At 33.4% G+C, this 12,788-nt stretch overlaps 1 protein-coding gene across 6 annotated transcripts in view; it reads right to left on the reverse strand.

Moving 5' to 3' along the window:
• Positions 1-12,788, reverse strand: part of LOC129560125 (DNA repair and recombination protein RAD54B) — a 110,347-nt gene that overhangs the window by 53,346 nt on the left and 44,213 nt on the right. Inside the window, exon 2 of one of the 6 annotated variants that reach the window (XR_016039331.1) lies at positions 323-9,721. The exons of 2 other annotated variants lie outside the window; for them this stretch is intronic. Coding sequence is in view for 1 of the 4 variants with exons in the window: in XM_088844669.1 (XP_088700795.1) it covers positions 9,591-9,721 (131 nt within the window). In the remaining 3 variants the exon portion in view is untranslated. Of the gene's footprint in view, positions 1-322; positions 9,722-12,788 lie in introns of those variants that run through there. 3 more of the 6 variants (XM_088844669.1, XM_088844668.1, XM_088844667.1) reach the window with 3 other exon arrangements.

Genomic DNA, 12,788 nt, shown 5'->3' on the forward strand with positions numbered 1-12,788 from the left:
TTTCTGAAATACTGAACTCTACTTTTATAGCTTCTAACACACTTCAAATTTTCCTCTTCCTTGATTGCTATTTCTTAATCATCTTTGCCAGTTCTTACTTCCTGTCTAACCTTTGTTTATTGGAGCTCTTCAGCCCTGTGTTCTAAGCCTACCTCCCTTCACTATGTACCAAATCTCCTGAAATTAGCTCCCGTGGCTTCAATACCATTACTATACTAAGTTATATTTTTTTCTCTAGCCCAGATCATAACTCTAGATTTGTATATATATCAGTACATGCAGTTGGGTCTACATGAACGTCTCATGAATGTCACAAACTCACCAGGTCCACTTATCTTCTCTTCAAAAATTGCTCCTCTTTCAGTTTTTCCATTTCAATCATCCAGGACATTCATTTTCTCAATTCCTGAGCCAATCAACCACAAAATCCACATGATTCTATCCTCTTCATGGTTCTCAAAGCTGTGTGCTATTCGCCTTCTGCACTGTCCTTACTCTTTCCAAACAATCATCTCAATGGAAATAATGCAGGGTATTCTCAACAGTTCTATTGAAGTCTTCTCTTGCCACCCCTACAACCAAAGCCATTTTCCATATTTACTGTATTTATTTTTAAATGTGGGCTTCCAAGGTAGTGCGGTAGTAAAGAATCTGCCTGCCAATGCAGGAGACACAAGTCCAGTCCCTGGGTTGAGAAGATCCCCTGGAGAGCGAAATGGCAACTCCAAGATTCTTGCCTGAAAAATTTCATGGACTGAGGAGTCTCACAAGATTGAGCGACTGAGTTTTTAAATGTAAATCTAATCATCTACTTGTCTTAAAGATCTTGAAGAAAACATTACTTCCAGCCAAAGTTCCTTCTATTTCTCTTCCTTCAACATGCTTATCTAAATAAATTTCTAGTCACCCTTCCATACAGTTTAAATTTCCCTGACTTCAAAACTACATTAAGCTGTGTTATCTCAGCATTAACCCAGCAATTATGTGATAAATTATTTAATGTCAGCCTTTCCCACAAAAATATAAAGTGTTGAGAGGAGGGTCTCTTTGGATCTTGGTCATCACCATATTCCCATAACAATAGGTAGTTTTCAAAACTGCCATTTTTATTCTAGGCACATTTTTACTTCATGTTTATAAAGATATTAAAATAGAATTACCTTAAAACTAATTTTCATGAGAAAGTAGCCTTAGAAATTAACTTTGAACTCAGCTGCACAGTTACACATACTGTACATTCAGGATTATTTTCCAAGTAAATGCTATAACAAAGATTTATCACTTCTTAATGTATTTTAATTTTTGCCAACATAAATTCTTTCATAACCATAATTTCTACCAAATAGTTTTGCTAAATCAAACTTTGCTTAAATATTATGAAGACTGTATTATTCCATTAGTTTTTAGTCAAAAGGATACCAGTTTTTAGATAAGTTAGTTGTCATGTGTTATTTTTGTTGTTTTAATTTTTCCAGATAAAGTTCTGAGGGTTTTAGCATTAATGAAAAAGATCGGATGCTTTGATCAGTTTTTGAATTCTAAAAAATGTGGTGGTGTGCAATTTCAGACAATTTTAGTTTGTCTTCTTCATACACTACTTCTGCGGGTAGCAGTCACTGTGCACTGAAGGAAAGACTGACAACAGCTTTCTGTATTTTTCACATTTGTTCTTGATTTTCTCTTGGTTAAGAGAAAAATGCAATTCCTCAGGACTGCTAATAAAGAAGGGACAAAAAGCCAGTCTTCACCAAAAATGGCTGGGAAAGATATCTTAAGAGTCAAATATCCTGTTGTATTCCCAGGACAGCTGCCTGTTATGTCCAAACCTACCCCCCTGCAAAAAAAAAAAAAAAATGACTAGAACAAAAGACATTAGTTAAATTCTAAGAATTCAGAATTCCTTATACTAACTGAAATAACATGAGAGTCTCAGATTTAGATATATGCTTTCTTGTGCAGGAAAGAAAGGAGAAGGAATAAAAGCATGAACTCTGGAGCCAGACTGGTTGCGCTTGAAGCTTGAGTCTGCCCTAACTAGCAATATGACTGGACAAGTTACTTACCCCTGTGCCAGCTTATAAATTGTCAAACGAATTCAATACTAATACCTACATCACAGAGTTGTTGCATTAGACTAGCTAATACACCTAAAATGCTTAGAACAGTCTTTGCCATGCAGTAAGTGTTCTCCAAATGTTAACGACCATCATTATCATCTTGCACTTGTCCCTTTCCCATTTAGTCCCATTTTAAATGTAGGCATAGGGCAGAAGAAAGGACTGGCTACCTGTTCCAGTATTCTTGCCTGGAGAATCCCATGGACAGAGGAACCTAGTGGGCTATAGTCCATGGGGTTGCAAAGAGTCAGACACAACTGAGAAGGACTTACACATAGGGCAGGCAAAGGAGAATGACTGCAAAAAAGCAGAATGAAGATATTAGGAATTAAACATATCAGAAGCATCACTTCCTTTATCTAGACTACTTGTAACATAAAAAATAATGACTAATCTTCTACATTCCAGACTAACCACCACTAACAATTCCACTCTAACCTATAATTCTTCCCAGGCTTCCCAGGTGGCTCAGTGGGTAAAGAATTCGCCTGCAATGCAGGAGATGAAGGAGACATGGGTTTGATCCCCAGGTTGGGAAGACCTCCTAGAGGAAGGCATGGCAACACAGTCCAAAATTCTTGCCTGGAGAATCTCGTGGACAGAGGAGTCTGAATGGCCATAGCCCATAGGAGTGGAAAGAGTCAGACACGACTAAAGCAACTGAGCAGGCATGCTATTTGTTTTTATTTCTAAACTTGGTTCTAATCTACTTCTCCCTGGACCCTGTAATGTGCTTTCCAAATCAATGCCAAAAACAGTCTTCATAAAACAGAGGCTCGAATGTGTACAGCAAGATTCACAAGGTAATTCACAGGGTAAGAATGCTTAAAACCATGCTTCGACAAAAGAGGAAGGCTGAGACATGGTCATTTAAATATTAATAGTGGATATTATCATCTTAATGGATGAGTCCTAAGCATAGTAACTCTAAGACTGTGTGGCTTAATTATACATTCCATAAACCCAAACCTTTAATATTCTTTTAACAATTCTAAATATATACATTGTTTTTAAAGGAGTAAATGGAATTTAAAATGGCTCATATCATCAAATTCAGCAAAAAATGTAAATACTCTTACAAACCATATTTTTTGAGTTTCAAAATTAACAAAAGCTATCAGAACTTTTAATATGCATTAATATATAACTGCAATATAAATGTGAGATTTGAAAGATATGGTTTTTATTACACTAAAAAATACGCAAACATGAATATACAAATTCTTCAAACTGGTAAACATCCATAGTTTTCTTTACCTAACAAAACAGACTGAATGTCAACTAACTGCAAGTATCATGATGTATAAAATAAACCTAAAAGATATTTCTTTGCATTAAAGATCATTTTCAGAACGATACTTTGAGGATGGCAGGAACTATACATTTCATCATATTTCTCAATTCTTCATGCCAAAGCATATATGCAATTAGTGCTAAAACAGAAAAAAAAAATCAACAAACTACAATATTCCCAGATATCTAAACTATCTGCCCAGCATTTTAAATTCATTTAAATATAAAAAAATTATTCATCATTTCAATTCTGACATTCCAATCAATAAACATGCAAAGCTTATTTTAAAAAATAATCCATACACTGTTGATGGAAGTGTAAAATGGTACAATCACTTTGAGAAAAGGTCTAGTAGTTTCTTAAAAAGTTAAACATATATCTTCCCTAAGCCAGCATTAAGTTCATGATACACTTATACGAGAATATATAGAACAACCAAAATCTGGAAACAAGTCCAGAAGTCCATCAAAAAATAATGGATGGGGACTTTCCTGGTGATCCAGTGGCTAAGACTCCATGCTCCCAATGCAGGGGGCCTGGGTTCGATTCCTGGTCAGGGAACTAAGATCCCATATGCCTCAACTAAGACCTGGTACAGCCAAATAAATTCATTAGATAAATAAAAAGAATTTTTTTAAAAAAGGTAAAGGATAAACAAACTGTGGCGTGTTTATAAAATGGAATACTACTCAGCAACAAAAAAAGCAATGAACTACTGATAAGAGGATGGATGAATATTAAGAACATTAAGATGGATGAAAGAAAACAGAAATAAAGAGTCCATACTGTTTGATCTCAATAATATTAAGTTCTAGAACAAGAAAAATTTATCTATTTTTTTTAAAAATTAGAATAATGGTTGCCTGAGGTGCCAGGGGATCGGTTAGGAAGGGGCAGGAGAGCACATTCTAGGGTGATAATTTTTTACACTTGATCCTGGCAAAGAAGTGATAGGGTGATAACCTTTTAAATCTTGAAGTGGGTTTAAGCTACAAAGGTGTAATTTGTCAAAACTCATCGAATGGTATATTTAAGATTTCACTGTTTGCAAATCTTACTTAAAAAAATCATACACACACAAATAAATATTGAACTGCAGTTCATAATACTCATGCTAAAGTGTTTATGGGTAAGGCATTTTTGCAACTTGTTTTAAAATAAGTTTTCCTTAAAAGAAAAAAAAAAATCTGTGGATGGATATAGATGGATAACTGTGATAAGTATAAGTCTAATGATGTATCCATGCTAGTTAAGTGTGGACTAACTTGGGTGATATTTTCATTTATTTATTAACTTTGCTTTCCACTATTTACAAAGGAACTCAAAACTAAAGATAAATAATATAAATTTACATCATAGCTGCTATTTTTAGTGAAAACAACTTACAGAAGATATAGAAAAAACATGGAACCAATTCCTCAAAATCATATACAAAGATCTGGCATGACTATTAATGTTTTATTAGGTTGCATATTTTAAGAATTTGCTCTTTTCTCTTTGTTAAGTATTACAACCATATTTCATCTAATTACTTTTACTATTTACAATCAAAGTCACCATTAAATGTTCAATTGATTTTGAAAATCTGTGAATCTTAACAATTTAAAAAAATAAATATATTATGAAATTTAGACATGGTACATTTGGCAACTATACTGGCACAAGGGCTTCCCTTGTAGCTCAGTTGGTAAAGAATGTACCAACAATTCAGGAGACGCAGGTTCAATCCCTGGGTTGGGAAGAGTCCTAGGAAAAGGAAATGGCAACCCACTCAAGTGTTCTTGCCTGGAAAATCCCATGGACTATAGCCTGCCAGGCTCCTCTCTCCATGGGGTCACAGCAGTCGGACATGACTTAGCAACTAAACCACCACCAACCACTGGCACAATCACCTAAAGAAATGTCATTATTTCAATTATGTCTCATCAGAAAATTTTACCTGTGTAGTACTGAATTCTTTGACTTATGGCACATAAAAAGAGTATACAAGTCAATACAATGTATACCATGTATTTAAAAGAACATGTATTAACAAACCATTTAACCACTATCATCTATAGTATATTTTAATTACAATTTACCACATTCAGTTAAAACTTGATATTATTCTAAAAGAAGGCACATGAAAAATAATTCATATTTTAAACATTTTCATGTAAGTAATGATGTAACAAGGTAGAATGAATCTTTCAAAATTAAATTACACCAAGTTGATGTCTCATTACACAAAACAGAAATATATTAGAGTATTTTAAGAAACCTGGCATTTGTTAGAAATGAAAGAACTTCAAAAACTTTTTCAGGGTGCTATTATAAATCACACCTAGTTTTATAAAGTCATAAGTTGTTAAAAAAAATACCCATTTAAGTTCAAATGAGTAAGAAAAGATAAGATGACAAGAATAACATATGCACTATCTAAATTACTAATATATTGGATGAAATAGTCTTATGACTTAGTATAATTTTCAAATTTAATGTATTTATACAGAACCAAGTCTACATTTAAAAAATAAAATCACTCTTTCCTATGTTTTCCCAGCATTACATTTCATAAGTAAAGATCATGGCCCCAAACAGTTCTCTGTAGTATGTAAGACGTCAGGGGGCTTCAGTTCTATTCCATTTGCACTAATAGAATTTGCCCTTACATATGCCCCTTAGTGAAACTTGTCCTCAACAAAAACTGTTAATGTAAGTTGGTAAGTAGTCAAAAACTCAAAAAATTCTCAATACAGAAAGGAAAAGAAAAAAGCTTTAGCTCAGAATTCCCCTAAGATACTCTGCAAGATAATAATAAACAGCCTCCAAAACCAGTTCAGTAGTTAAGTCTTTTTCACACAGAATTTCTCAAAAAACTATCCTATGCTAACTATAGTTGCTGGGGTGAGGAGGTGGAGCAATAAAAATGGAGCAGAATCACATTCACTTTAATTTTTGCAGATTAAAATTAAACAACAGTGACTCAGAAAAACTGCTGCAGTGAACTCCACTGCAATGAGTGGAATGCTAAGGTTTTCTATTCTATTCGGCCCTAAATGCTAACACATTCGTCACATGATATCAGCAACGAAACAACAATCTCGAACACCGCCGGTAAAAAATCTTACTGAAGTAGACTATGTTTTCTCGGCAGCAAAAAAAATGTTCAAGGACAATTTTGAATGGTCTACGTTTTTACCTTCCACACTTATTTTAGAATCTAATCACCAAAAAATGTATACCGCACTTTTTTTGAACACTTACTTTGCTAATAAAGACATTTCATAGAATGACTATTCCACAGAACAATTTGGAAAACTATGATTTAGCTATACAAAGTTAGCATTCAAATTGAACATTCATTAACAATTCTGAATAGTACCATGCTAAGATTATAATATGAATTATTACATTTTGTATGGTAACTTGCTTTCAATAATTTCAAAAAGTTAAAGCTTACTACTGTAAAGACTTATGAGAATTATACTGTGAAAACATTACTTCAAATAAGACTTTTAAAGTCTTTAGACTGAAAGAAAAGTCAGAGAGCAGATTAAAGAAGATGAAATTGTCAAAAGGATGTATCACATTATACATTCAAGACATTTTTATAACATTTAACTCTAATAGCAGATATAAAACGCCAGTGAAATTAAGCAGTCAACAGGCTCAAACAGTACCGTAAGAGTCTATTTTACTTACTTTCTTTCTATTCCTGTAGCCATAACCTAAATTTTGGATTTCATCTCCTCACTACAATGCCCACTCTGAAATGCTATTATGACATTAAGACAGAGCTTAAGGTATATGCCCCTAGTCAGAAGCCTTCCAAGGTTTCCCATTATACATTCACATTTGATTCCCTAAAACAGCTTTTAATGTAATCCATAATCTAGCACCAGTTTCCAACTTCCAAAATGATACCCCTCAGTTTACCTTCATCCACTCTTCAACAAAAATTTTTGAAATTCTAATGATTATGCACCATGTTATGTTTCAAAATACTCTATTTCAGTGCTTCTTTGAATGGCTTTATAGTTTGCATCAGAAATCTCTACAGAGCTTATTAAAACAAACTGCTGGACTCTCCCCTTTGAGTCACTGATCCAAAAGGAATGGATTTACATTTCTCTCAAGTTCTTAAGTGATACTGATGCTACTGGTCAAGATGCACTTTTGGTGAACCACTGGTCTATACCAAAGGCCATGAGCCAGAAGAACAATGCCTGAATGAGGCCCATTCACACATTTTAAATTATTTGTAAGCGTTTTAAAAGTAAAAGTTTCTCATAAAAATGCAGATTTCTTGTTTATTTCTGCATGTAAAAATTCTGCTAAAGATAAAGAGTAGCTACCCCAATTAGTCAAGGTGTATGTCCTCATCCAGACTATCAGAGCCCTAACTGGCTCTGTGTTCACTTAAAACCACTTAAAAACCACCTGGCTTAGCACTGTATTTGGGCTTATACACTCTGACCCACTTTTTCTCTTCATCTATGCCTTTCTTCACGCTTCTCACTCTGACATAAACAGCCTTTTCCCCCAAAACTGCTGAAATCCAACCTACCCCATTCTAAAGCTTGGCTTAAAATAGCCTTCCTCAACAAACCCTAGCAAAACTAGAAATCCCTAAGTAGTACACATATTAAAGATTTAACAAAATGTGTATGTGTGCTTTAAGAATCAAGGTTTTATTTATTTCCACAAATACTAAAATAGTAATATTTACAGAAACATAAGACTACAGATATCATAAGTTATACACATATAACGTTTTGCTATTTTTATTGTAAGTAAAATTTTAATTTTGTTCTTTAAAGTTTACTGTGATTTTACCATGAAAGAAATCTTTTTCAGACTAAGACATTCAAAATGAATCAACATATTAAATCTCAGAGTCAACATATTGGATTGGCCAAAAAGTTAGTTCGGTTTTAAATAAAAATAAGACACATTTACTGAACAACATATTCACTACGAAACAAACTTTTTTGGCCACCGCAATATATAACAGCTCCAACAGTATATCTTATTTTGCAGAAGGAAAAAAAAAAGAGGATGGGAGTAATTGACACAATCCCCCTGATTTTACAATCCACCAATTTTTAAAGACAATTTTAATGAAATAAATGTTTCTAATTTTTTACCATGTAGGATACTGTAGCAGATTTTTTGGAACCGCAGGGGGGAAAAATTACAGAGAAACAAAAACTGAGTGCTGGTCCTTGCTATGCCATGAAGAGCTTTGCTAAACCAAGTCAATCACTGAGTTTTCCCTCACCCTCAGTTTTATTACCTTTAAATTGAGGTGGGAAAAGTGTTCTCCAAATAATTTCTATTTTAGTCCCTAAAATTCTAGAACTTATTCCTTCAAAGAATGAAAGCATAAAAATCAGTGTCATATAGACAAGCTTCTATTACGCTAGTATTGCTTCTAAATTAGACTAATTTATTAAGAAACAGCTTGAACTACATACAGCTTTCAAAGTGTTAATTAAAAATGTTGAAGATTCAGAACTTTGAAAGAATATTTATGTATATACATATGCATTTATATATGTTAATCAAAATAAAACATCTTTTGTAAGGCCTAGAAAGACAAAATATTTATAAGCATGCCATCAGTGTTTTACTATATCTCAAAGGAAAATTAAATAATCAGAAAATCATGTCTAAAAAGCCTTTTTCATAATAGAGATTAACAACATGTTTTACAAATATGTACTCTGCTTCAGGATATTCCCAAATGAAATTAATCAGGCCAAAATTAAAATAATCAAATTGCAAGATTGAAAAAAAATCTCAGAGACTATTATATTCAGGTAGATCATGCCGTAGTCGAATTGCTTTCAGCTTCTCAACTTCAATTTTTGCTCTTAGCAGCTCTTCCTCTAGCTGCTGCCTTCTTTTCAATCCATCCCTCTTCTCCTGAACATATAATCCAAAACTTTTTTGATTTTCTAAAATTATCTGATGCTCCTCTTTCAGCATTTGTAGAATCTGAGGATCATACCCTAACTGTGACCTAAAATTGTCTCCACTTTCATGCCGAAAAATATCATCTCTCCTTGGGATAGAAGATGGAGACGATGTCATTCTCATATCAACAGAGGAAAGTGATGGTGACAAAGATCTTTCCATTACACGCACTAATTCCTGTTCTTCTCTTTGCTCTAAAGTATCACTCTGTTGAGAACTTAAAACCAGTGGAGGAGGGGGTTTAATGTCTTCTTCTTGCTTCACCTCCACTGTAATAGCAACTGGATGGCGGTCCAACATTACCTGCAGTGAACTGGTACCAGCCTGTGCTTCCTCATCCAAGTTTGCACTACAGCACACAAAAAACCATTATAAAATGTAAATCAAATGAATACAAGAACATTTTAAAACATAATTTCATATTTAATATACATTAAATCATCAAGCTAAAAAGCAAACTATGAAACAAAAAATATTTTTTAATCCTTGGAATAATAAAGTGACTAAGGCTGAGATTTTAATTATTATATATATGTGTATATATATATATATACGGCTCTCCCCTATCCTTAACTTTAAAATTCGGCTCTTGAAAGAACAGTAAATTACAACTACTAAACAAGGCTATGGAGGTAAATAAAAAAGAAGTGGCATTTTTAACACTCTCAAAGAGATATCAATTGTCCCTGTAAGCCTGAGGTTCTTAAATGCTATAGAGTCATTTGATTCATTCTGGGCCTCACTATCCCCACATGGTAGCCCTACTGCTGCTGCTAAGTAGCTTCAGTCGTGTCCAACTCTGTGTGACCCCAGAGACGGCAGCCCACCAGGCTCCCCCGTCCCTGGGATTCTCCAGGCAAGAACACTGGAGTGGGTTGCCATTTCCTTCTCCAATGCATGAAAGTTAAAAGTGAAAGTGTCGCTCAGTCGTGTCCGACTCTTTGCGACCCCACGGACTGCAGCCTACCAGGCTCCTCTGTCCATGGGATTTTCCAGGCAAGAGTACTGGAGTGGGTTGCCATTGCCTTCTCCGCATGGTAGCCCTAGACCTCCTATTTCTGCTCTCCTTAACTGATGATCTAAAAACCACTGAGGTCCATGACTTTGGAAGGAGGACAGTGGGAGGCCAGTGGACAGCACAAGGCAGTCTCTGAGAGGTACTGATTTCTGTATTTGTCACAGACAAAAAATCAAAACTGTGTGAGATTTGGGGTAAGCTCCACTAGCAGGGGGTTCTCCTAACTTCCCGTTTCAAATACAGTGGTGTTTCCCCCTTACCTATCCAGAGCCACATGACTCAAAGTGCTTACATCTACCACTGAATCATCAGTACCCAGCATCATACTGTATTTGGAATCTAGTAGGTACTTGTCATATTTTGAAAGACTGAAAAATTAAATGGTGTTTTTAATGAAATTTTTAATGGCCTCTATATATTGTTTATTAAATTTACATGAAATTTCCATAAAATATGCATTCCTATTAGAGGCAATGACAGTTTTACCATAATTTAAATTTTGATATACCAGTATTTGTTATGACAAAACACAATTTTCCTTAAAATTCTGTTGGTTTTTAAATAATTTCATGTATAACATCAAGTTGTGAATTAAGAATACATGTTTCTTAGTTTTTTTTAAAATATGTCTCTGCCTAACTTAAAAATAAAAGTTATAGAGGTGAAAGAGATTATTGGAACATTAATGGAAATGCTACACTTAATATTATTGAAAGAACATTTTATAAATCATAAATAAGTAATACAGGTAAGAATGCATTCCACATGGGTGATTAAAATGCTGGAACAAGTTCAAGTAGAACATAAGGAAAAGAATTTAAACTCTCCATATGTCACTAATAGCATTAAATTGCCAGAAATATCAGATATTTGTCTAAGAGGTACAAATGAAATAAGATATTTAATATGTTATGAAAAATCTATTTGTATAATAGATTATATAAATTATAATCTTGCCTTTCTGATTTTATGATTTTTGAAAGCAAAAAAAGGAATACAAATGTAATTCAAATGAGTAAGATTTGTTTTTACTAACATCTCTAAATCCTAGAGTGGGAAAAAGTTAAAACAACAACTACAAATGAAATTTTAAAAACCCACATAATTACTTTTCCAAATTAGTATGTATAATAAGACTATATGACTCACAATTAAACATAGATGATATACTCCCAAGTAAATTTAAAATATGCCTTATATCTGTTATATTCCATGCTATTTTATTTTAAAACATCACAAATAAGGCATAACAAAGTCTAAAAATGACTTAGAGAAAGTCACAAAAAATGATCAAATAGAAAAGGACTTTTAAAATTTATGACTATGAATTCTGAGGATCAAATTGGTTATAAAAACACAAAATAAAATCTGATACTAAAGAGAGGCAAAAATAAAGACATAAATCAACGTGAAATGCAGAAACAGCCTTATGAAATAGTTGCATATCTTTAAATACATTAAATAAAATATGTAGTAACATTTTCCTTATTAAGTATAGAGAGTTTGAAGAGATTAACAGGCATATTTATATAGAAGCATAATTAAGATACCGTAATTATAAACTTCTGAGATAATGAAGAGTCAAGATGATGTAAAATAAGTATATTAAATACACAAATAAATTCAATGAAAATACTAGTATAGAGAAAGTGGCAGCGCAGACACGCTAACATGAGTGCTTTAAGTGGCATATTTCTGATACTCCTACCGTTAAAAACTGAAAAACTGTTTCAACAGTAGGCATAGAAATGTGTAAACCCAGTGGGTACGGACATGTGTAAATCAATTAACTCATTTTATCAGAGAAATGTTGGTGTCCCAAAAGACTGACTGTGTAGGTATATATATTGTGTGTATGTATGTGTACGTATACCATATATACATAAACAGATACTTGTATCTTATATATCATTTCTCTTCTACATTACTATATTTTTAAAATACACAACTTAATAAAACTACATTTAGTTTTAGTTTTCAAATTATAAAAGCCTACAGCCAAAAGGTAGTGTAATACCTATAATGCAAAGCCAATGTTCTTTATGGCTCAAAGAGGTAAAAAAATTGAAAGAATATAAAGCAGTCTCACTGTGAAGGGTTTTTTTTTTGACATTCACCATACTGGGGTTTAATCATTTGTCATCACAGTGAACAGTTTAAGCAGTGGCCCCCACGAATCAATGTAGTGTGTATCCATGTCTCGGATTTCCACTGGTGTTATCTTTCACTATGCTATCAACTAGAAATAAGAAGGATATTCTAAGAAATTGGGCTCAAAAATACTATCCTAGTCAATTATCAAAATATAACAAATATGTTTGACTAAGAAGGTTTTTCCCATTTCTTCCCTAACTTCAAAGGAATTTCACAGGTAATTAATCATTTTGCTTATATAAAG

Source organism: Moschus berezovskii, chromosome 16, assembly GCF_049115385.1.
Source record: "Moschus berezovskii isolate FMDL1 chromosome 16, NW_MosBer_1.0, whole genome shotgun sequence".
NCBI lineage: Eukaryota > Metazoa > Chordata > Mammalia > Artiodactyla > Moschidae > Moschus > Moschus berezovskii.